This window comes from Micromys minutus (assembly GCF_963924665.1).
Source record: "Micromys minutus genome assembly, chromosome: 32".
In the NCBI taxonomy this organism is placed as follows: domain Eukaryota; kingdom Metazoa; phylum Chordata; class Mammalia; order Rodentia; family Muridae; genus Micromys; species Micromys minutus.
In genome coordinates this window covers 20874626-20900758 of record NC_137967.1, presented here as the reverse complement: position 1 = coordinate 20900758, position 26133 = coordinate 20874626, and the positions used below count along the sequence as shown (strand labels likewise).

At 51.1% G+C, this 26133-nt stretch overlaps 1 protein-coding gene across 2 annotated transcripts; it reads right to left on the bottom strand.

Annotated features, from left to right (window-relative positions):
• Positions 1-1204: 1204 nt before the first annotated feature.
• On the bottom strand, positions 1205-26133 carry HIF3A (hypoxia inducible factor 3 subunit alpha; the record flags this gene model as incomplete). Of its 2 annotated transcripts, none has more annotated exons than XM_080908793.1 (15): positions 1205-1302; positions 2412-2493; positions 3923-4034; positions 5590-5861; positions 7189-7290; positions 8739-8929; positions 9516-9628; positions 12470-12617; positions 12801-12907; positions 14873-15081; positions 15452-15564; positions 16195-16279; positions 18474-18619; positions 20176-20366; positions 26108-26133. In XM_080908793.1, the coding sequence occupies 15 exons, from the start codon at positions 26131-26133 to the stop codon at positions 1205-1207; spliced, it is 1995 nt and encodes a 664-aa protein (XP_080764919.1). The 2 variants fall into 2 exon arrangements, with proteins under 2 accessions (XP_080764919.1, XP_080764920.1); XM_080908794.1 differs by lacking the exon at positions 26108-26133 and adding an exon at positions 20489-20508.

Here is a 26133-nt window from a genome sequence, read left to right as displayed (position 1 = left end):
AAGGCTGGAGAATGTACAGAAGAACCAGAGAGGGTCAGAGGTTGCACAGTCTAGAACCAAAGAAGGCAGGAATAACACAGTTTAGAACCATGGAGGCCAGAGGCCACGGTGTCTAGAACAGGGGGAGGCCAGAGGTCATGAACCTCAAACCAGAGGAGACCACTGGTGGTACAGTCTAGAGCCAATGAAGCTCAAAGGCTTCACGCTGTAGAAACAGAAAAAGATGAGAAATATGGAGTCAGAGAGCCAGGGGAAAGCCATGGATTGTATGTTTTAGAACCAGGATGTAGAAAGTCTAGAATCAGAGAACCCACAGACCTCTAGACTCAGAGAAGGCCCAAGGGCATGCAATCTAGAACCAACAGACCAGAAGCTGCAAGGTCTAGATGTAAGGAAGAGAGAAAGTGGTATAACCTAAGTCCAGGGAAGGCCAGAGGTTGCATAGTCTACGAACAGTAAAGGCGGAGTCAAGTATTTAAGATCCAGAGAAGGCCAGAGATTATGGGTCCGTGGAGTGGAGGACCTTGCTGGCTCCCCTAACACAGGAAGATCACAAATGAAGTCATTATTTAGGCAGGGTCGGGGGCCAGCAGGAAGTCAGGAACAGAAAGGGCAAGCAGAGCTGGGGGAGCAGCTTGGAAGGCTGAGACGCTCTCTACATTGCTTCTCCCCACATTTGCCATAGAAGAGGGAGAAGACCAGAGTCCCACGACTGCCATGGATCTGTGCAATGCAGTGACTGAATGCCCTATTGTGGAAAGGACAAAGTAAAGCTGATAAAAAGAGGAACAGGGGGAAAACAAAAAAACATAAAAAAACGTGATGATTACAGTTGTCTAAGCTCCAAGGGGCCAGGATCAGAGATGGGTCCCTGATCCTCCCAAATCCTCATTCTCCCAAATAAAGCAGAGAGAGTCAGAGAAAGGGGTAGTGAGGTATGGCAAACTGTGGAAAATCCCAAAAGAAGTCCTGAGAGGAGGTGGGGGGGGGTTACACACCCCTCCCAGAGGTCACTGAGCTGAGGACACCCAAGAAGTCTCTGACTGGGGGAAGGCAGAAGGTTGAGGGGGGGACTGAGGTAGGACTGTGGCTGGCTGGGGGCACACTCAGAGGAGAGAGGCCCCATCCTGGGTGTAGGCTGCTGGTGTGGAGTGTGGCTGAGTCCTTTCTGGGGTAGAGGAAGAGGGCTGAGAGGAAGGCTGACTCAGTGAGTCTGGCCCAAGCCTGCTGCTGGTGGGAAGTGGTTCCTGGGCTGGATAGTTTCCTCATGCTTGTAGAGAGAGAGCAGCGAGGGAGCTAGGCCTGCAGAGAAAGGGAAGGTGAATCAGGAGAGAATCAGCACCCAGTCATACATGCCCTTGCATCTAAAGCAGGGGGCAGGCTGACAAGATGGCTGAATGGGTACAGGTGTTGGCTGTAAGTCCTGACCACCTGAGTTCGGTCCCTAGAAGCCATAGATTGGAAGGCAAGAACAGACCACTGGGTTCGATCCTCAGGACCCACCTGAGACTCCAAGAGAAAGCCGAAACTTTTGGTAGCTGCGGGGAAGATCACCATAAAAAGGCAAACAAGCCAAAGGGCTGCAGAGCCAGCACCGCCCCACTGTGCAGTCACAGGACGAGGTGCTTCCTGAACATTTACTATGTAACAGTTGTTGGGTGAATTCTGCCCGTGCGGCGTCTCCACAATTGAATTCTTTAAACAGGTTCTCCTGCACTCTTAGGCCCCCACCGACAGATAGAGGAGCCGCGGCTTCATAAGCAGCTGTCCCCAAACCACACGGTTGGGAGTGACCTTGTGCAATTACTTTAAGTTGGTCAAGCTCTGAAGTGAAGCTGTATGTGGGTCCAGAAGACCTTGGCTTCCACCCTAGGGGGTAGTCTTCATAAGTTCTTACCCTTCCTTAGCATCTCTCTTTCTTTCCACGGGGCTCAGAAGAGAAAAGGGTTGTGGGTACCTTCTACATTGGACAGTTGGAAACCTCAACGGAGAAAATGCGTCAAGATTGGGCTGTGGGCAAGCCTCTAGGGCATTTGATGGGGGAGGGCTCAGTCCATAGTGGGAGGTCCTATCCCTGGGCTAGTGGTTCTGGTTCTATAAGAAAGTAGGCTGAGCAGGCCAGGGGGAGTAAACCAGTAAGCAGCGCCCCTCTATGGCCTCTGCATCAACTCCTGCCTCCTGACCTGCTTGAGTTCCTGTCCTGACTTCCTTCAGTGATGGACTACAGTGTGGAAGTAAAATAAATCCTTTCCTCTCCAACATTGGTCATGCTGTTTCATCACAGAGGAAAAAAACCTTAAGACACCCTCCTTCACCCTCCCCTAAGGTTCCTCCAGTCTTTCAGCTATTTATGGAACCATCCAGGGAGGAAGAGGCCTGACGTTTCTGCATACCCAGGTTGTATGACTCACCCAAGGGCTCATGCGAATCCAGGAGTGGGGCTCTGGGATTCTGCTGCTTCCTTGGGAGTTGTCGACCTTGCAGAAGGAAACTCTGGGGAGTTAGGGAGACAGAGTTGTCATTATCACCATTAATGCCAGCATCAGTACCATGACCATCAGCAGCAACCTCAAACAGCCATTAGCATCGTCATCCCATTAGCTCTCTCAGCATCAGCATTTCAGCACTGTCATCAGCACCAACTCCATCACCACCATCAGCACCACCACCATCGTCATCACCACCATCATCACCACCATCAGCACCACCACCATCATCACCACCACCATCACCACCACCATCACCACCATCGTCATCACCACCACCACCATCATTGTCATCACCACCAACACCACCATCATCTCACCACCACCATCACCACCACCACCATCATCATTGTCACTACCATCACCACCACCACCACCACCATCATCATCATCGTCACCACCACCATCACCACCACCACCACCACCATCATCATCGTCATCACCACTACCATCACCACCATCACCACCACCATCACTACCACCACCATCATCAAAGTATCCCCTAGCCAGTGGGGAGAGGAAGGTAGCATTCTAGCTGCTTCCCCACTGGGCTGCGGTGGGTTGGCTTTATCCCACTCTGAAAGGTGTTAGCTCTTAATGGCTAGGGGCAGTGCTAGCTGCTACAGCAGCTCTGTTTGACTGTATGCACTGTACTCACAGCACCGACAGTCCTGTTGTTAAAGTCTCTGAGCACCCCATCTAAGTGTGCTATCTAGACCGACTGGTAATGCCTTCTCACCCCTGTGTAACTGTCTGACCATAATGATATTTATTATCATTAAATACTATTAAAGTATACTCATGGGGACTGAATAGGTTAACCTTGTACTTTAGTGCCGCAGTAAATGTGGGCTATTAATATTCTTAGCCGCACCCTTCATATTCAGATAGTTCTTGCAGACTATGGGGCGGAGACGCCCTGTAAGAGATGGGCATGAGGCAGGAACTATGGAAGCCACACAACCCAGGATGGCTTTAAAAAACAAACCAGATTTTGCTGATGTGCACACAGATTTTTTTTCTCACTTTGTCTTTTGAGACAGTGTCTCACTATGAAGTTCAGGCTGACCTCAATCTGACCATCCTCCTGCCTTCGTCTCCCTAGAGCTGGGGTTTTGGCCACAGCCCCCATCTTGGCTCTAATGTCTAGTGCACTCCAGTGGGGGACCATGGAAGGAGAGAAGATTCCTCCTCATCTGGTGAGTCGCCTCACTGCCCTTGGCCTACTTCGCGTCTCTTTTGGCTCTAGCTTTTGTTTGCAGACCCAGAGGACCAAGGTCCTGGCTCCAGCCGGACCATTGATCTTCCATCTGACCTTCAGCCGGCCCCTGGCCTCCCCTGATTTTCCCATCTATAAAACAGCAAGTTTTATATCTGCTAGGTTCAGAGGACGGCAGCGCTCCCTCCCACACACAACCCCGAGTCTCTAAACCTACCAGGCTGAGCGGAGGCAGCAGGAAGCTTCCAGGTTCTAGTCTTGGGGACCGCTTGGGGGGCTTTGTTTCTAGCAGCTCCAACCCTTTGTCCTCTGAGCTCTGGGCCAAGGCCCTGTAGAGAAACAGGCAAGATTCTCAAAATGCATGGGGACCTGCGTTGGAAGCTGATGCACTTCCCACACAATGCTCACACACGTGCCTGCCAGTGTACTCATCCACCCACCAAACATCCTCTCATCTCTTCATCTGCACTGTGACCGGCCAGTTTCCACACAATGAGCCTTCATCTGTCTTCTGCCCCGACTCCTGTCTGTCCATTTGTCCATCTGTCTACCCATTCCTTCCCCCACTTGTTCTATTCACCTACCACTCAACCATCTGTCTACTCATTCATTCATTCATAAATATACCCATTCATGATATATCCATTCATTCATGAATCTATCCATTCATTCATGAATCTATCCATTCATTCATGAATCTATCCATTCATTCATATGCATGTTCATTCACTCATTCATCTATCACGCTTCTCCTATCCATGCAGAGGTGATCCATCTATACTTCCATCCATCGACGGATTAATCTACCCTTTAAAGATTTATCTGTCTGTCCATCCATCCATCCACTGAGTTTTCCATTTATCCTTCTATACACCTACCTAATCATCTATCCAACCACCCAGTTACCTTCCAGCCACCAACCATTCATCTATCGACTTTTTAAAAAAATTTATTTAATGGATGAGTGCTCTACTGCATATACATCCACAGGACAGAAGATGGCGTCATTACAGATCTATTACAGATGGTTGTGAGCCACCATGTGGGTGCTGGGAATTGAACTCAGGACCTCTGGAAGAGCAGTCAGTGTGCTCTTACCTGCTGAACCATCTCTCCAGCCCAGTCAATTGATTTTTTAAAATCTACCCATTTATCCATTCATCCATTTACCTACCCACCTACCCACCACTAATTTTCCCCCATCTCTCTATCCATCCATCCACCTCCCCACAATGGCAATATAGCTCAGCACTAGAGAACCTACCTAGAACTCATCAGTGAGGGGGTGGGAAATAAGGTTCAATAGTTGAACACCTTCCTGGAGTTCCCTAGTTAGGAGCTATGTGATCTTAAACATGTGACTGAATGTCTCTTCTAGAAAAGCACTCTATACCCCCAAACTCTTATTGTTGATTCTAAGTATGGGCTCTACTACTGAACCACGCCCCCAGCCCCACTGAGCCACGCCCCCAGCCCCTCTGAGCCACGCCCCCAGCCCCTCACTGGGGAATTCTAGGCAGGGGCTCTACCACTGAGCCACGCCCCCAGCCCCTCACTGGAGGATTCTAGGCAGGGGCTCTACTACTGAGCCACGCCCCCAGCCCCTCACTGGAGGATTCTAGGCAGGTGCTTGGTAGATTCTAGGCAAGTTCTCTACTGTGAAGGTATATTCTTATTATAATAAAAACTGTCACTAGGTCACATGCAAATGCGTCATAATGACTGATCCTGGCTGCTGTGGGATTTGGGGTCCACTAGGGGGCACACGGAGGGCCTGCATGGAGAGATGGAGACAGGAAGCACCTGAGGGATGGGGTTGAGGCATGAAAGTCAGCAGGGACATTTTATATGCCTGTGCTATGTATGTCTCTCGCTGTGGCTCACCTCTTCCGAGTTCCAGGTGTCAGGGAGGCTGTGGGGGGATCCCCCGTGGAGAGGCTGAAACAGTTCAGTCGTGGGTCACTCCCCCAGCGGGGCAGCAGGGAGGGCTCAGAGATGTGGGGCGACAGGCCATGGAAACTCCGAGCACGGGGTCTGCGGGCCACTCTGGGAGGTTTGCGGAGGGCTTTAGGCAACTGCTCGCTGGAGTTGAGCTGAAAGTCATCATCCATGGAGATGTAGGGCGCCAGCATCTCCAGGTCCAGAGTGTCAGGGTCCTGTAAGAGGCAGGAGGGTGTTTACAGCAGCACCCATGGCCTAGGGGACCCTAGGTGGGTTCTGAGTGAAGCTTTTCCTTCTCTCAGACGGGCACGAAGACTGTGGTAGGCAGTCGCAGGGTTCTTTAAAGATTCTCCTTAGGGATGGTTCCCTTCCACAGAATCAGGTGGCCTGGGCATAAATGTCTCTCACATTTAGCCATAAGGCATGGTGACTGTGCCAATCTCATTTGCGCACATTTGTCTCCATGTGTCTCTTTTGGTGTCTTTGTGGTTTTGACCACATCTCTCCAGCTCTGCCTGTGGCTCCGCTTTTCTATCTCTTCCTTCTTTGTCTCTCTCTTCCTGTCTCTCTATTTCTTCACCTGTCTCTCACTCTCTGTCCCTCTATCTCTCCTCTTTCCGTGTGTCTCTCTCTCCTCAAACTCTGTCTCGTCTCTCTGTCTTTCTGTCCTTTGTCTGTCCCTCTCCATCTCTTTCCATCTTTCCCCTTCTTGGTCTCCCCCTCCCTCTGTGTCACTGTCTGTCTCTGTCTCTCTCTGGGTACTTGTTTCTGTGTCTCTGCCTGTCTCTCTCTGGGTACTTGTTTCTGTGTCTCTGTCTGTCTCTCTCTGGGTACTTGTTTCTGTGTCTCTGCCCGTGTCTCTGTCTCTCACCTTGACTGTCTATTAGCTTGTCTCTGTCTTCCTTTCTGTCTTCCTCTCTGCTCTTTTGTCTTCTCTTTCCCATGCCTGGCCAATGAAACAATAATCTACTGTGTATGTGTGTGTGTGTGTATACATATGTATCTACTATCTATCTATAATCTATCTGTCATTTATTATCTATCACTTATTTACTCTATCTTTTATCAATCATATTTATCTATAATCGGTCTATCTTCCATCTACCAATTAATATATTATCTATTTGTCAGCTATCTATCATCTATCTATGCATCTATCCATCTATGTATGTATGTATGTATGTATGTATGTATCTATCTATCTATCTATCTATCTATCTATCTATTTATCTATCTCTTCTATCTACCAATCTATCATCTATCTATATACCTATCATATTTATCTATAATCTGTCATCTATCATTACTTTCCATCTACAATCAATCTATCTATCTATTTATTATAGCTATAATTTATCTATCTATTTATCTATCTAATCTGTCATCTATCAATCAATCATCTATCTATAATCTATCTGCTATCTATCCATCCATCCATCCCCACAAACAACTATCCATGTCTGTTTCATCTTCTACACATCTGTTCATCCCATCACCCTTCTTTAAAGCCGGATAAGCTGACCCCTTCATGAGGTTCCTCACCTGAGCTGCATCTAGATCTGTGTCCACAGTACTGTTTTTCCGGGCAGTGGGGAGTCTGTGTGCATTCTCCAAGCCCACAGCCAACTGATCTGGGAGATCAGCCTGGAGGGGAAGAGAGCAGAAATAAGGGAGGCTGAGTCTGAGGAGGTGTTGACAGTAACAGTTCCGGGCAGAGGTGGGGCGGGGGGTCAACCAGCAATGCAAATGAAGGTAGTTTTCATTGTTAAACTGCATGTTTTTGTTTTGAGACGTTGTCTCATGTAGCCCAAGATGGCCCTGAATTTCCCAATGTAGCTGAGAATGATTTAGCATTTTGGGTCTTCCTGTCTTCAATTCCCAAATTCTGGGATTACAGATGTATCCCTTTATTCTTGGCTTTATTTATTGATTTATTATTTTAAGGCAGGGTCTGTGCTGGTTAGCTTTGATTATCAGCTTGCCACAATCAAGAATCTTCTAGAAAAAGGGATTGTCTATATTGAGTTGGCCTGTGGATGTCTTGGGTGATAGTCTTAATGATGTTGACTGAGTTAACTGGAAATATTACTTGGTAGTTAAGAAAAATTTGTTGCTTTCCCAGAGGATCCAGGTTTGATTCCTAGTACCCATATGGTGACTCAAAAACATCCATAACTCCAGTTTTGGGGAGTCTGATGCCATCTTCTGACTGCCACAGGAACCAGGCACACATGTGGTGCTTATACGGACATGCAGACAAAACACACACAAAAATTTAAACTTAATTGATGTGAGAAGCCCACTGTGGGTGACACCATTCCCTAGTCAGGGGGTCCTAGACGGCATATTCGAGTAATAATACTGAGCACCAGAGAGCACACATTCATTTCTTTCTGCCCCGACCTGTTGTCTCAAGCTCTTCCTATTGTGACTTCCCTACCATGATAAAATAAAATGTGGAGTTGCAAATCAAAACAAACCCCTTTCCCCCTAAGTTGCTTTTTTGAGTGTGTGCATGCACGCGTGTGTGTCTGATGCACCCACAGAGTCCTAAAGAGGATACTGCTGGATCTTCTGGGACTGGAAGTACAGGTGATTGCGAGCCACCCAGGGTGATTGCTGGGAACCAAACTCTGGTTCTCTGCAACAGCAACAACTCTTAACCACTGAGCACTCTCTCCAGCCCCCTTTGTCAGGATAATTTGTCACAGCAGTAGAAATGAAAGTGGAAGAGGGTCTCATTCCAGGCTGCTCTAGAACTCACTATATAGCTAAGGCTGGCCTTGAACTCTTTCTGCTTTAGCCTCCCAAATGCTGGCACTGCAGGTGTGCACCTCAATGCCTGGCTGTTTGATTTTTTGAGACAAGGTTTTACTGTGTAGTTTGGGTTGGCCTTAAACTTAGCCCTCCTGCCTCAGCTTTCCAAGTACTGGGATCACAGGTGTGTGTCACCACGCCTGTCTTGTAACCTGTGTCTCACAGAAACCCCATCTCATCCCTAAGGTGGAGAAATTGACCACAGAGAACAGGGCTCAAGCCAGAGGCCCCAAGCAGCCCAGATTCCATCTGCTCAGACAGGGGGCACTGTTTACCGGAAGAGGACTTCGGGGTCTCCGTGAAGCTTGTGGGGTGCTGGGGGTGGTGGCTGTGGGAGGTCCATCCAGGATGGGTGCCATGAGGTGGCGCAGGTCTGGGCTACAGAAACGGCGAGGGTCAGCAGCCAGGGAAGCCTCACTCAGGGCTGGAGGGTGCAGGAAGGCCAGGATCCGCGGAGCAGGGGGGGCTGCAGGATGAACAGAACACAGTTACACAAGGCTGAAGGCCAGACCCCGACATTGTCATCAGCACATCAGGATGGCCACTGTGTTTGCTGCTGAAGAGCGGTAGCCAAAGGGCCTCATTCTGGGCCCCTGCTCAGACAGACTTCTGTGGGGCCCTGGGCGGGTCCTAGGGGAAGGCTCAGTAACTCCAAATAGTTTGTGGCCATGCAGTTCCTGTGTGTTGAGACTGGCCCGATGTCCCCCCTCAACCGTGTCCCCCCTCCCGTGTTGAGACTGGCCTGACGCACCCCTTCCTCTGCAGCCCTCCCACCCTCAAAAAGTAGGAAATTTCAAGCTCTAGGGAACTACAGTGGGAAGAGAAGCAGGCAACAAAAACCTCAAGCAGCCAACTACTCAGGCCATAAGGGGGCACTGGAGGGAACTGCGCTGTAAGCAGAGGAACAAACAGCCTGTGGAAGGCACTGAGTGTGGTTTGGCTGTTGACAAGGGGAGAGAGGCTGCAGACAGGTCCACAGGGCCTGGTGAGCTCATATAAACACATCTGACCTTCCTCCTTGGGGTCCTGAGGACACTGGCCTTGGTCCATACCTAGACTGTTGCCAGAGATACGGTTCTTCAAGGAGGTACCCAGCTGAGGGGGTCTGCGAGTATGTTGCTCCGTTTGTTCCAGGGACAGCACCACTCCGGTCTCTTCTACATGGCTGAGAGGAGGGCAAGACAGAGAGCAGAGCAGGAGTCAGAGACGGTCCTTGCTCACCTGCAGCTGCTTCCGGTGTCTTCTCTTCCTACAGAGGCCATCTCACCCAGGAGCTGAGGGGAGTTAGCGGGAAGAGCTCCCCGTACGATGGTTCTGCTTTTTCACCACCATCTGTTTTGGTTTGGGATGAGTCGGCCTTATGTAGCCCAGGCTAGACTCAGACTCACTATGTAGCCTTGGATGGCCCTGATCTTCTGATTCTCCTGAGTGCTGGGGTTACAGGCACATGCCACCCTGCTCGAGCCTTGCGGCCTGAGGATGGAAGCCCAGGCTTTGGGCATGCTGGGCAAACACTCTGCTAACTGGGCTACATCCCCAGCCTCTTAGAAATGCGTTTGGTCCTGTACACTTAGGATACAGGAGACTCAACCTGTAATGGCGTTGATCGGTTGACTGATCAGCTGTTTCTTTGTTTACTGTGCTGGGGACCTCATGCACGCTCGGCAAACTCTCCTCCACTGAGCTGTGTCTCTAGCTCCAGTGTGTTGAAATAAAACTAAAACCCTGGAGCAGTGAAGCCAACAGACATTCCAACACTTGGGAGACTGAGGCAGGAAGTTTGAGAGTTAGAGGCCATCTTGAGCCTCTACCTAGAAGACCCACTCTCAACAAGACAAAACAAAACAAAACTTGTTGCCACTGCCTGTGATCCCAAGACTCGTGAGGTGGAGGCTAGAGGGCCAGAGTCTCAGCTATGCAGTGAACTTAATGTTGGTCTGCTCTATAGAAGAATATGTCTCCAAAAAACTTAAAAAAAAACCTAACATATTCTTCATTACATTTCCAAATATGAAGAATTCATAGCTATATTTCTATGAATAAGCATTTATTTGAGAAGCTTCTATTCATAGACATCCCATCCTCAAGGGAACAGGGTTATAAATACATCCTTCTGTCCCACGCACCTCCCAGCCCACAGTCTCTGGCTCTGGAGTCAACCCAAATGCAGGCTGGGTAAATTGGCTTTGGGGGAGTGGGTCTGAGGTTGAGAAGCACGAATACATTTGCATCTCATTAGCATAAGCATCCTATAGGGCAGAATGCAGGTGAGAAGCTCTTGGAGAAGTTTGCCTCTTTACCCTCATTAAACCTAGGCTGGGATGTACCTATTTAAGCCAGCTACCTTTATCCCCTTAAAGGCACAGTGTACATACTAACACAGACACACAGACAGAAAGGAATACCTGCAGACACCCAAGCATCTATCTAGAGAAAGAACATGCAAAAAAACCTCGGCGCTTGGAGTCATATCTATGCAGACAGGCTACATGAGCTTATTGATTTATTCATTCCCCAAACACCTCTCAGTTAAGCATCACTAAACAGATGTTAATAACAAGGACTCTGAGCCCAGCGAATTTGGTTCAAATCTCAGCTCTGCCATTTCTGAGTTGTGTGGCTTTAAGCATGGGGCTGACTGTCTCTGACTGGTGGCAGGCAAGGGCTCTACCACTGAGTTAAAACCCCTAACTACTCTCTGATGGAGCTCTTTAAGCAGTAGCTCCACTCCCAGCCATTTCCCCAGCCCCTCACTGGGGGATTCTAGGCAGGGGCTCTACCACTGAGCCACGCCCCTAGCCCCTGTATGACCCAACCATTCCACTCCTAGGTGTTCACCCAGGAGAAATGAAAATGTGCATTTGCACAAAATCTTACTTGAGAATGTTTATAACGGCTGTGTAATCCCCCCAAAGAGGGCACAGACCAAAGTCCCCTGACTGGCACATGGACAAAGAACTTCGCTCTATTCCTTTTCCAATGACCACTAGTCAACCTGAGAAAGAAACTGTTGACCTAGTGGTTCATGTTTGTAATCCCAGAACCCAAGAGCAGGAGGATTGCTGTGAGTTTGAGACCAGCTTGGGCTACATAGTGATTTCCATACTAACCAGAATTCAGAGTGGCACTTTGTCTCAGACAGACAGACGGACAAAGAAAAGTTACATGTGTCCTGGCTCAATGCCTGAACTCCTAGTAAATGTGGAGGGATCGAACAGCCTCTCAGTTCTGGGACTGGACACATCCACAGTCTGGTCTTACTTCACATCATCTTTTTTTTTAATTTAAATGATTAGCATAAGCCAGTTGTGCTATATGCCAGTAACACCCACACCTGAGATCGGGAGTTCAAGATCAGCCTTGGCTACAAAGTAAGTTTTGATGGCCTGCAAGAGAGTCTATCTCAAAGCACTAATACATTAAAAAAATTAGCCAGGGGCCATAGTGGTGCACATCTTTGGTTCTAACATTTGGGAGACAAAAGCAGGACTATGTCTGAGTTTGGGGTTCACACAGAGTTCTAAAACAGCCCATGCTACATTGTGAGAGCCTGTCTCAAAACAATGTTTTTATTTTAAATTAAAATTTAAAAGTAGCACAAAAAAAGTATGCACAGGGATGCACATGGGCATATATATGTTCCCCATACAGGGACATATTATATACTTTCTTACGCATGCACCATATGAAGGTCTGCCTGTGGACACCACACACACATGCACATACACTCACAGACACACACAAACACACATAGATACTCACAAATATACATACTCTGACACACATGCACACACAGACACACACACACTCACAGACACATATACACTTAGACACACACACTTAGACACATACATCCTCACACACAAGACACACAGACACACTCAGATACACACACATGCAGACACAGACACACACAGACAAACATACATGGACAGACACATATATCCTCACACAGACAGACACATATACACACACACAGACACACACCTTACACCCTCCTGCTCACCTGATCAGGAAGTGGACGCAGATGATACTTTCCGAATGGGGGCCCCGCCCCCCTGACACCACTGTAGCCTGAGTCTGAGTCCACAGATAGCCTCCAGTCCGGGCCAGGAAGCGATACTGCCCCGTCACTGCCTGGCCCTTGCTCAGCACTGGGGAGAGGGTAGGTAGGGGTAAGGGTTAGTGCAGGGACACCTGGGGACAGAAAGCTCAGGAAGCTGAAATTAGGAAATAGGAGGTCACAGAAGACAAAAATTCTTTGGGCTGTGCAGACCCTAGTATTTGGGGTTCAGGAGAGCAGGAGTTGGTCAGCTGGGGCCATATTGGTCACGTACAAGTGTGGATGCTCCTGCTGACTGCATCAGAGTCCAAAGCGTGGATGTATTCATAGGCAGAACAGCCAATCAGGTCGTCAGGGCTATAGCCAGCGACTTCTGCAATCCTGGAGTAAAATGGAGAGGTAGTGATTGATGAAGGGAGGAGGAGGGGGTCACAGACAACACCAGCAAAATGAGAGCCAGGGCAGCCACAGGAAGGCAAGGGGAGGGTAATATACAGAGAAAGAGAGGAGAATGTGTGACTTACACCAGTAATCACAGCACTCAGGAGGCTGAAGCACAATTGGGAATTTGAGGAACTGATACAGCAAGGCCTTACCTTACAAAACCAGGGGCTGGGGGCGTGGCTCAGTGGTAGAGCCTAGAATCCCCCAGGGAGGGGCTGGGGGCGTGGCTCAGAGGGGCTGGGGGCGTGGCTCAGAGGGGCTGGGGGCGTGGCTCAGTGGGAGAGCCCCTGCCTAGAATCCCCCAGTGAGGGGCTGTGGGCGTGGCTCAGTGGTAGAGCCCCTGCTTAGAATCCCCCAGTGAGGGGCTGGGGGCGTGGCTCAGTGGGGCTGGGGGCGTGGCTCAGTGGGGCTGGGGGCGTGGCTCAGAGGGGCTGGGGGCATGGCTCAGTGGGAGGGCCCCTGCCTAGAATCCCCCAGTGAGGGGCTGTGGGCGTGGCTCAGCGGTAGAGCCCCTGCCTAGAATCCCCCAGTGAGGGGCTGGGGGCGTGGCTCAGCGGTAGAGCCCCTGCCTAGAATCCCCCAGTGAGGGGCTGGGGGCGTGGCTCAACGGTAGAGCCCCTGCCTAGAATCCCCCAGTGAGGGGCTGGGGGCGTGGCTCAGCGGTAGAGCCTCTGCCTAGAATCCCCCAGTGAGGGGCTGGGGGCGTGGCTCAGTGGGGCTGGGGGCGTGGCTCAGTGGGGCTGGGGGCGTGGCTCAGAGGGGCTGGGGGCGTGGCTCAGAGGGGCTGGGGGCGTGGCTCAGTGGGAGAGCCCCTGCCTAGAATCCCCCAGTGAGGGGCTGGGGGCTTGGCTCAGCGGTAGAGCCCCTGCCTAGAATCCCCCAGTGAGGGGCTGGGGGCGTGGCTCAGTGGTAGAGCCCCTGCCTAGAATCCCCCAGTGAGGGGCTGGGGGCGTGGCTCAGTGGGGCTGGGGGCGTGGCTCAGCGGTAGAGCCCCTGCCTAGAATCCCCCAGTGAGGGGCTGGGGGCATGGCTCAGCGGTAGAGCCTCTGCCTAGAATCCCCCAGTGAGGGGCTGGGGGCGTGGCTCAGTGGGGCTGGGGGCGTGGCTCAGTGGCAGAGCCCCTGCTAAGCATGTGCAAGACCCTGCACTCTACCCCATAGTATGACAACAATAAGTAAATAAATAAGTGAGAAAAGAAAGATGGTGTGTGTGTGTGTGTGTGTGTGTGTGTGTCCACCCTTTGCATAAGGGTAATAAAGGAAGCAGCAAAGAAGATAAAGAATAAGAATGTGAGAGAAAAAGCAGGAAACAGGAACAGACACCGCAAAGAGAAAAGAACAAAAATCGAGAAACTGAGGCACTTCGTTGTGTTCCGCACTGTGCAACACAAGGGCTGCTGAGAACAACGGCAGAAGACAGGGGACATTATTCTCCCGTGGGACAGCTGAGGACACTGAGGCACAGAGAGGTGAAGTGACCTGGCCAACGATGCAGATTCAGGATGGAAACCCAAGAAGTCAGAACCTAGGGTCATTGCTTCTGAGCATGCAGGTTAGTCTGCCGAATGCCTTGCTAGCATGCACGAAGCCCTGGGCTCCATCCCTAGATGCCTGTAAACTCCTCCCTCAGGAGGCAGAGGCAGGGCAATTAGAAGTCTAAGGCCATTGGGGGAGGGGGAAAGAGAGAGAGAGAGAGAGAGAGAGAGAGAGAGACAGAGAGACAGAGAGAGAGAGAGATACACAGAGAGACAGAGAAAGACATACACAGAGACAGAGGAATAAACAGACGAGGAGGTAGAGGAGGAGATAGAGGAGAGGGAGAGAGGGAGGAAGGGGAGAGAGGCAGACAGACTGACAGATTTGGTGGTGGGTGGGTACGGTGCCGCATAAAGCTACTGCCCACCTCTCGTCGCAGTATGTGAACTTCATGTCCAGGCTGTGGCGACTGAGAAAGGCCCCTCGGCCCAGCGGGGGCTCCAGACTGGCTGGGTGGGGGATGGCTTCACAGATAAGCACCAGGCATTGCAGGGGAGGCTCGGAGCGAGGGCTCCCGGCAGGGGAAGTCTGTGCAGGGGGCTTGTAGGCCCTCATGTGTCCTGAGCAGCGCAGCACCTTTGGGTGAAGCGGGGTGTTGTGAGTACTCATCTTAGCCCTGCACTACCCACGGGGCTGGGATCCCTGCTGTGTCTGGGTCCAATAGGGAACTGGGGAGAAAAGACTCTCGATTATTCTTGAAGGTCGCCAGGAACTTTGGCATCATTGCAACCCTTGGGAAACTTGCAGGATTTAACACGGGAGGCTGAGGACCTTTGCATCCTCCTTGTCTGGCCCCGGGATACTCAGTTTCATAGGTGCTCTGATGCCCTACTGGACTCAGTCTGAAGGAATTCCACCGAATCTCTGAGCCCGGGAAAGCCCAGATCCAACAGGAAAAAGGCTTTCAGGGGTCAGACCCACCCTACTGAGACCAGGCGCAGCCTACCTTCCAGGTGGCCGCTTTGAGGTTGAGCGTGCGCCCCCTGCTGGTGAGCGTGCTCTTCATTCGCAGGGAAAAGTGGCGCTCTGTTGGCGCTTCCAGCTTCTTCTTTGACAGGACTAGGAAGGCGTGAAGGGGGCAAGTCATTAGTAAATGTTAAAGCCTCCCAGCCTCATAGATGGCTCAACAGTAACGAGCGATTGTGGTTTCCCCCTGCAGAGGACACGAGCTTGAATCCCTGAACCTACGTCAGCCAGTTCACAACCATCTGTAACTCCAAAAGCCACTTCCGGTCTCTGAAATCACCTGCCCCTTCCTCTTCCTCCCCCTTAAAATAAAATAAAAATAAGATCTTTTCTTCTTTCTTTTTCTTTTCTTCTACCCCCCCTCCTCCCTCCCCGCCTGCCTTTCTTCTTTCTTTCCTTTTTGAAGCAGGTAGACCAGGCTCACAAACTCACAAACATCTGCCTGCCTCTGCCTCAAGTGCTGGGACTGAAGGTGTGCGCCACTACACCAGGCAAAAGTAAAATCTTAAGGTCTCCCCAGCCTCATCCCCAAAGTTGAGACCTAGAACCAGCCAAGGGACACCCCCTTCAGGGCATGGACACCCCCTTGCCCCGTGGGCAAGGCAACCCCCAGGTAAGGGACCCCCAGGGTGTAGCGAGCTCTGTCCACTTTTCTCTATGTAGATGTTCCAGATCAAGGAGGGAAGGCCAGTCAGTTTCCTACCCTGAACGGCGGGCACTCACTTGGCCTGGGGGTCAGGGCGTCCTGGAGTTCCTCTTGGTCGCAGGGATGGATGAAATCAAAGATACTGTGTCCAATGAGCTCCAGCTGTGGGGAGGGGAGGCACGGCAAGTGTAATGGACAGAAGGCACACTTAACAGGACCCCCGAGCTTCTCCTTCCTCTGCTTCTCACTTCTGCTCCCAAACAGGAGTCTAGGTGATGCCATCGGCCCATTCATTCATTCATCCATTCATTCATTCATTCATCCATTCATTCAGCACCTAATATTTACTGGGACCCTTTCTAAATGACTGGCAGATTATATGGATCTTGCTTTTTTTTTCAGGTTTTACTGGGTGGTGTTTGTGCATGTATATCCATGGGGAGGCACCTGGGTATGGTCACATGATAATGAGATGCTAGTTTAATGAAGCAACATTTAAAATATAAGCATGTTGAGCTGGAGCTATGACAAAGTCGGTAAAGTGCCTGCCTAAAAACAGACCAGGCCCTGGATCTGATACCAAATACAATGTCTGGGCATTGTATCAAGCACCTATTAGCCCAGAAATGGGGACATGGAGGCAGGAGGATCAGAAGTTCAAGGTCATTCTTTGCTATGTAGTGGCTTTGAGGCTAACCTGGGCTATAGGAGACACTGTTTCAAAGGGGGAGGTGATAAAAGCTCAACAAAGTAACTGAAGTGAGTCTGTGGCCCTCTGGAGTAAGAGAATGCTTTAAAAATGGGAGTTGAGAATGGTGGGGTGACCCATACCTTTAATCCTAGCTTTCAGGAGGCAGAAACAGGTCCATCTCTGTTTTTACATATCATATTTACAAACAGACCATCCTGGTTTACATACCAAGTACCAGGCAAGCTATGGCTACATAGTTAGACTCTATCTCAAAACAGGGGTAGGAATGGGGGATAGAAAGATGGATATTGGTAGTTCATTAATTAAGAGCACTTGTTGTTCTTACAAAGGACCTGGGTTCAGTTCCCAGGACCCATATCAGGTGACTGACAACTGCTTGTAATTTCGGTTCCAGCAGATCCAATGCCTTTTTCTTAACCGCTGAGGCACCTGCAATACATGTGATGTACGCTTGTATATTCAGGATTCACCTGCAATGTACATGATGCACACACACACACACACATGCACACACACACACATGTACACACACACACATGCACACACACACATGCACACACACACACACACACACACACACAAACACACACTCAGGACACCCCAAATACACATAAAATAGATAGAAAAAATCTTCTACTAGTAATAAAACAGAAATAAAATCAGGAGTCACAAATGTGAAAGCCCTGGGGTGAGTCACACACCTCCTGGGCGGATCCAAGAATCTGTTCCTTGCTTCAGATTAGAAAGTGAGTCTAGTGGTACTGAGGAGGGGACACATGGAAAGGTGGCCACAGTGGGACCCTACCCAATGGCGTCTGGATGACACACTATTCCATTAACACCCCTTGGCTCTACTGCTTCCTAGTTGGGGACTTCAGGGTAGTCACTTGTCTGACTCTGAGAGCTCACACTCACAGAGAGATTGGTACCGGGAGTGGGGTTATGATTCAGGGAGGAGGAACAGAGGTCCACTGCACAGCCATTTACATGAAAGACAAAAGAGAACACAAACTTTCTCATATAGGGCTCACTTTAAGGATGAATTAAAAGTTAGTTCTAGTCCCCAGTCGTCTTTCCCGGCTCCTTTTCTCCTGCCTGAGATTTGTGTCTACTCCCTGCTGATCCCGTCACCTCTGGCCTTTCTAAATCCATTCTCCTTCTAAACTGTGTGATTCTACACCTTTAGCACAGCTTCCCTCTTGTTTTGGCTCCTTCTATGGCTCCCCAGTGCCTTGGACACACATTATCTACTGTTGACCTGTCTGACTCCCTCCCCCAACTTTTGCTGTCCTCTGTCCACAAATCAACTTAGTCATTTCTCCAAAGTGTTCCCTTATTACCTCACCTCCGGGCCCTCGCTTGTGCCAGCACTTCTCCATGTATACTCCGGATCCTTCCTGACCTTCCCATCATATCCATATGGTTGGCTAAGTCCTCAAATTTCAACTGAGCTGTTGTTTCTTCTAAGAAGCGCGGAGTCCATCTCCCCCCGGGCTGGGCCAGGTCTCAGTGTCCCATTCCCTACATCTAGGCTGTCCCAGCACACTTTGACCCTTCGGTCTGAGAACTACGGTTGTGTGGGGAAACCACGGTGCCCCCCCAAACACCAGTGGGGCTGTGGCAGGCACAGAGCAGGCAGCTCACCTGACTGAGGCCCAGGTGCTTGCTGACGTTTTCCGACAGGTAAGCCATGTCTCCCTCGGCGGTGAGCACCATGACAAATCCCTCCAGGGCCTTCAGGTAGCAGGCGTCCAGTGGTTCTCCCCCTTTTCCCACCTGGTTCCACTCCCCTGGTGCCCGGTGTGGAGAGGGAGGATGGGGCAGCTGTGGTCAGTCATGGTTCGAACCTTCCCTCCACCATTCCTTACCCACACGAATGCACAGAAATGCCCAGGTGGGAGAAAATTCTAGGGAGTCCCAAGAAAGAGGGCAAGGCCAGTAAGCTTTGGAAACAAGAGCATGGACTCCCAGAGGGGACATAATCCTCCAGGATTCCAAGACTGACCTCAGAGGAATTGTGGGTACATTTTTTAGAATTCTTGAGGGAGGATGTGGATGGTCTGCAGGATGGGTAGAATACTAAAATGTCAGGGGCTTTCATTACATTTTATTTGTTTGGTTGTTTCCTGTGGATATGGAGGTCGGAGGGCAACTGGCAGAACTCTAAAGGGGCAAACTCTCACCCAGAATCCTATGGGGCAAGGGAATTGAATGGGCAGAACCTCTCTAATGAAAGCTTTTCAAATTTCTAGGAATCGAAGGTGTGTGTGTGTGTGTGTGTACATGTGTGTACGTGTGCACGCGCGCACTCGCACGTGTGTGTGTGTGTGTGTGGGGGGGGTGATGTAAGCGCTTCCTTGGGGTGGGCGTTAAGAAAATAAGAAATAGAACCAGAGAAGGGAGAGAATGAAGAGACTTTTAAGAATTCTGAAAAAAAAAAAGTTGTAGAGCCTCAGCTAATCATGGTGGCTATAAGTTGAGGCAGAGGTTTAAAAATGCAAGTCTTGCCTGGCCTATCTAGCTAGTTCAAGGTCAGTTTGAACAACTATGTAAGGCAATATGTCGAAACAGTTAAAAAAATGGGAGGGGGCTGGGGGCGTGGCTCAGAGGTAGACCCCCTGCCTAGAATTCCCCATTGAGGGACTGGGGGAGTGGCTCAGTGGTAGAGCCCCTGCCTAGAATCCCCCAGTGAGGGGCAGGGGGCGTGGCTCAGTGGTAGAGCCCCTGCCTAGAATCCCCCAGTGAGGGGCAGGGGGCGTGGCTCAGTGGTACAGTGTTCAGGTACCACACCCCTTGGATTTGGGTTCAATCTCCAGTATGGCAAAAAACAAAACAAAACAAAAAACTAAAACCCAACCAAACAAAAAACAATCAAACCAACCCTCCACCACCACCCCGGGAAAACCCAAACACATGCCACTGTGATGGCTCATTCCTTTTATCCCAGCACTCAAAGGCAGAGTAAGTGAGGGGATGGGGTAGGGGGGAAGAGGCAGACAGATTTCTGTGAGTTCAAGGCCTGCTTGATCTACATAGCAAGTTCCAGGCCAGTCAGAGCCACAGGGAGATCTTGTTTCCAAAACAAAACACAACAAAACAACCAAAAAACTCAACAAATAGAGGGGCAAAATAGGAAGCCTAAGGCCTCAAGGGGCGGCTCTTAGCTTCTAAGGGGCGGGGCCTCCCATGAGGTCTTCCTGAACCCAGGGCTCCGACTGGTCCAGCACTCGAAGGGGCGGAGCCTCGTCTAGAGAGCGGATCCCGCGGCCAGGGAGGCGGGGCTGGCTTCCCGGGGGCGGGGCCTCTGCGGTGGGCAGCCGCCAGGGGCGGGGCGCTCGGGGCTCACCTGCGGCACAGAGGCGGTGCATGCGCAGGTAGCTGATTGTGAGGCGCATGATGGAGGCCTTGTCCAGATGCGCGCTGACGCCGCGCGCGAAGGGCAGGGTGTGCGCCAGCTGGTACAGCACCTCGGTCTCCTGGCTGCGCCTGCTGCGGGCCGCATCCCGCGACTTCTCCTTCCGCAGCTCGGTGCTGGACCTGTGGAAAGGAAATGGCACGCGACAGGTCGCACGTGGGACACCTCCGCTTGGCGTTCCTGCGACCTCTCTGGGCCTGGAAGTTTCTCCCCTTGGAGCCTCTTTCCTTGCCCCAAATTTTACCTGTCTTGGTCCCAGTCCATGTGGCCCTCCCTGCGGGGCCTTGCTCCAGGCTTCTCCCCCAGGGTTGTGTGCCTAAGGCCCTCGGTCTTCTCCGGGATTTAGCAGTAGCTCATTTCCCGAGCTAGAGACGCCGCCTGGGGGACAGGGAGGCCTCCCGGGGGGAGGGGGTAGAGCTGGCTGGAGTCCAAGGGAGAGGTGGAGTATGGAGAGCCCCAGCCTCCCAGGCTCCCTTCCCTCCCGGTTTCCCGTCTTCAGACAAGCTGATTCTCAAAGACAGAGATATCTCAAAGTTTAACGACACACCAAAGGGGCCTTAAGAGGGGCAGGGCCCCACTAAGGGTGACACAGCAAACCAACCCCTGTGTTCTGCCCAGGCATTTCAAGTGCCTGACTTTTCCAAGTGTGTGTGTGTGTGTGTGTGTGTGTGTGTGTGTGTGTGTGTGTGTCTGAGAGAGATCTTTCATCAGTAATATTAATATTTATCAATTATTATTAGGTTTTCTCCACCAAGTGGTAAACCCGCTTAAAACTCCGGAAGTAGCAGTAGCACAGGCCTTTAATCCCATCACTTAGGCAGAGTTCTGAATTCCAGGTCAGCCTAGTCTACATAAATCAGGTTCAGGCCATTCAGAGCCACTTGGTGTCACCCTGCCTCAAAACAAACAACAAAACAAACAGAACCCCAATCTTTATGTTTATCTGGTACCAAAGTTTACTTGAGAGCGTTTTCCTATTAGCACAGGCTGGTCACTAACACCCACTACGTGCTATTATATATTATAGATTATAGTATGTACCTATAGACACTTGACTCATGTCTCTTTTTGAGTGTTTATTTTTTAAATGTATATTGTATCTAGTCTTAATAGTCATCATTATGAATTCTTACAATATTTCTAACCCATAAGACAACAATTGATCAGCCTATGTGCTTGTCATATGTAAGCATACATCTGACTCTCAGGGGAGCCCAGAGGGTATTATTATTATTATTATTATTATTATTATTATTATGTTTATATATTTATTTATTTGTTTTTTTTTCCGTTTAGTTCTGGTTGTTCTGGAACTTGCTCTGTAGACCGGGCTGGCCTCGAACTCAGATCTTCTGTCCCTGCGTCGTCCTGGGATTAAAGGCGTGCTCCACTGCACCCAGTTATTATTTGAGACAGGGTCTCACGTAGCTCAAGCCAAGGGATAACCCTGGGCTTCTCATCCTGAGTAATGGGATTACATCACGCCTGGCCTCAATGGGGCGCATTAATCCACTTTGCAAAGGGGAAACTGAGGCTCTGAAAGGTGAAGTCTTTTGTCACATAACCAGTACCTGGCTGAGCCCAGTCAGGGAGGTTCCTATTTTCAAGTTTCTCTAAGCAGCAGCCTGTGATGCCCACCCCGTACCCCGAGAAAGCAGGCTCTGGATAGGAAGGAGGCTGCTCTTCCCTAAAAGCCTTCAGTTCGGGGCGCAGAGGCCACACTTCTGGGGGGTGGGAGGGCTCCAAGATGTTTTAGTCTGGGTGCGGTGGTGGTGGGTGCGGTGGTGGTGGTGGTGGTGGTGGTGGTGGTGGTGGTGGTGATGGGGAGCCATTCGTGCAAGGCGGTGAGAGGCCCGGAAGGGGGCAGGCTGGCTTAGTAAGTATCGGAGGAACCAAGGGGGCGCCCCTATGAACTCCCTCTTGGCTGGTGGGGGCAGGGGCCTCAGTCCCGCCTGCCCAGAGGACATTCCGTCCTGTACTGTTCTGTTCAGCCCTGTTTGTCTTCCTGCCCAGAGGGTGGGGGTGGGCGGGCCTCACTGAGCTGGGGGCCCTGGGACAGAGGGAACTGGGAGAGAGACGGGGAATGGGGTGGGGGTGGGGCCGCTGCCCCACCTCCCGAGCAGCTGAGCTCTGTAATCCTACTCCCCACTGCTAGGGTGGCAGGGATTCTTCCTCCATAGGAGAAGGCAGCTGGTGGCTGTGGAGGGACCCTCCTTCCCCTCTCAGCCTGTTCTCCGGATGTCCTGACGGGAAGTGTGGGCCTCTCACTGGCTTTCTGGCCTTGCCGTGAAACAGAATGGGGGCTGCCCTGTCTCTTCTGGGTCAGGGTTCCAGTCCTGGCACCATTACCTGAGTGACTGGGCAGGTTGCTTAACCCCCCTGGGCACAGTAACAACCTCTAGCTCCTCAGAGAGAGTTTTTTTGTTTGTTTAGGTTTGGGTGTATGTGAGATGAGGCTGGGAGACAAAGTCTCACTGCGTAGCTCAGATATGCCCCAAACTCATGATCCTCCTGCCTCAGTCCCTTCCCTGAGTGCTAGGCTCACGGGACGGCATCACCATGATGGATTCCTACAGTGGATTGAAGATTAAACGAGTTAATATATGTCAGAGGCTTAGGAAGCGAGGCTCTGCAATTGGCTAGTGGCAGTAACCAAAGGCTCCCGTCTGGTCTCTTGTCCCCTGGAGTAACCTACGGGCCTCTGAATGTGCAGTTAGGCATGCACCCAAGTATGTGTGTGTATGATTATTAGGGTGTAATTGCATGCCCAGCTTTTACATAAACACCTCTAGGGAATGAAATAACCGTTGCACACTCAGAAACTAGAGACCCCCATTCCAGCCTTAGAGCAGCCACATGGACCGGAAGTGATTATCTCCCTTTTGAGAAGGTAGGAGCAGGGTCAAGCTTGACCGCTGGAGTGCGATTCCCAGAACCCACACGGTGGAGGAGAGAACTGACCTCTGACCTTCACACACTTGCAAAGGCAAACATGCACACCCTCCCCTATACACACACAGGTACAGAAATAAGTAAATATCTATAGTTTTTTTGTTTTTTTTGAAGGACAGAAACAGGACCTGAGATAGACGTAGTTCAGTTGGAGGAGCATTTGCCTAGGACCTGGCTGCAGTTCTATCCCTAAGATGGTGGGAGCAGAAGGAGCAGGAGTTTGTGGTCAGTGTAGTGAGTCTGAGGTTAGCTTGTCTCAGACAGAGGCTGAGGTCCAGAGCAATGACAGGGCTGGCCTGGGTGGCTCAGGTGGGACTCTCGTTCCCATCCCAGAATGCCTTGCTCAGCTGCATCTCAGGTAAGCTTCAAACCCACAGTGCACCCACCATGGTCTTCCTGCTTACAGAGCTTCCACAGATGGGTGACAGAAATTGCCGGAGGCCACACAGTGATCTCTAGGAGAGCCAGGTCTGTTGATTTCAGGCTCCTCATTGTGTGTGTGCGCGCGTGTGTGGTGTGCTCATGCAGCGGGGGAAAGAAATCTGTTTCCTCACTGAGAGAGTTCTTATTCCCATTATCCAAGACTTGAAGCTGGCGCTCTGGGAGGGAAATCATACAGCCAGGAAGTGGGAGCTTGAGGATTTGAACCCTGACTTTAGGGCCTGTGTTCTAAAATGCTATTCTTTAAGAGGGTGTGCCCACTACCCAAGGGACCCTGGTCTGTTCCTTTCTGCCTGGTGGCCTAAGTCCTTTCCTCCTGTCCCAGCACTGCTGCAGATCTCCCTAGCTGGCCCTACTCTGGCCCAACCCCTTGGCAGTGTGCCCAGCCTGGGACGTGCGCCTGGAACGTTGCCACCTTCACTCCGTGTTCTAGCTGAGAACAGAGGGTGGGGCCTAGGGGCCCAGGGTGAGGCCTGGGAAGGGGGACTTGGAGCCCAGTGGTGTCTTAGCCAAGACAGAAAAGACTTCATCTCTTCCTCACCCTGAACATTTTAGGAGATTAAAACAGCCCCCTTCTCATATCCTGAGCTTCTCTCTTAGCTGCGTACTGGGGGGCTTAGCTTTCCATCTGGGCAGAGGCCCCTTTGATATTGCTTGGAGGTGACCTGAAAGGCCAGAGGACAGTGTTAGAGTTGGAGAAAGGACTTGGGCTAGGGGTCAATGGAGGGAGGGTCTCTCTGACCTCGGTCCAAGTTGTTCTCATGGGGTCACTCTGTGGGGTGCCTAGCCACCAGTCCCGTTTTCCCAGGAAACCTTGCTATCAGGTGGGTACGCAGGGAAGTGTGTTCATCCTTGGTCTCCCGTGAATACTCCCTACAAAGAGTCAGGTGGCTTGGAGGCAGCCGCTTGAAGGAAGAAGGAGGTGCACATTGCCGGAGGTAACCACTCACCCTCACCAAGTCCCCTCTGATGCCAAGTGCCATCCTGGGGGTGCAGGAGGGGCCCGGAGCTCAGCCGTGAGGCGGGTGCGAGTTAGGAATGGGTGTGCAGCAGCGTGAAATGACACTACAGGAAAGGGTTGGCCTTGGATGCTGGTGTGTGTGTGGGAGCACCCTAGTTCAGTTAGGAGAGGCCCCTCACACAGCCATAAGGGGGCGCTGTCAGGGGCGGCACCAAAGATGGCCTAGAAGGGACTGGGATTAAGTTCCCTGGTGGGCTCAGGGCCAGAAGTTGAGATAGATGGCCCAGACAGGGCCAGAAAAGGGGGATCCTGGGTGGGTTGAGGCAGGGGTAAAAACTGGACGTAGAGAAAAAGCAGTCAGACCTAGGAAGCCAGAGAGGAGGGACAGGGGTGAGGCTTGAGGGCTGCCCCAGTTTAGACAGGGAATGGCAAAGCTATAGGGAATATTTCTGAGGTCTCCTGTGGCAACCTGGCCAAATGGACTCCACTGGCTATGGCCTCACACACGGCCTCTGCACCTGTTGCAAGGTGACCACAGAACCCACTTCTTCCCAGGACGACCCCAGGTGTGTCCAGCCACAGGAAGGCGCTGCCTCCCTCCCTTGATCAGCCAGGGTGTCTTTCCAAAGGATGTCCCTCAAACAGGGTTTGGGTGGGGCCTTCCTCCCTCAATTACAGGCTGGGTCGGGGCAGATGAAATAGACCAGATGGTGGGAAGTGGCTCAGGTTTGTTCCATTGATACTGAAAAGGGGTGACCCTACTTAATGCTGTTTTCAAGACAAGATCTTTATGTAGACTAAATATGGTCAGGCTGGCTTTGAAAGCATCCTTCTCCTATAGCTTTCCAACTGCTGGCTTTACAGATGTGAACCTCCCTCTCTAGCTAGCATTCCAGTTTTTGAAAGGAAAAAGGCCCCTAGTTGGGTCCCACACAGCTTCTTATGAGCTCCCCCTCCCCTTACACACACACACACACACACACACATACACACATGTCATTTCTAGGGCGATTTGAAGCTTGGAAGACTGTTAGAAAGGGCATGGTAAAAGTAACCTCTCTTCTGGAATTCAGAAGAGTCTTTCAGAGACTCCCTGAAAACCTTAGTTTGGGGATCCCTCTTTAACATTACAAGAGTTAGACTGCCAAAAACGACTCCCAAGAAAGATTTCCAGGGACTTGGAGGAAAAGCATCTCTTGGAAGAGAGGCCACTGCTCAAACTCGACTACCTCCATACTATAGGAACTCAGAGTTTCACTCCCAGCCAGATAAAGGATTGAACCCGGTGTATCAGAAATCGCAGCTCATAGCCCCAAAGCTGGAGCTCTGGGGGTAAATCCCAGATACCCTGTAGCCCTCTAGGGTGGAGGGTGCATCGGGAATGTGCCCCCCAATCGCGAGCCTCAGAGTGTCCTCAACTTGAGCCACACCCCAGAGATGAGGGGTCCCTCTGAAACCCCGTCAAGGAGAGCCCCCAGTCCCCATCATCCTAACCCCGAAGCCCTGTACCTCACGCGCTGCAGCCCCAACGCCAT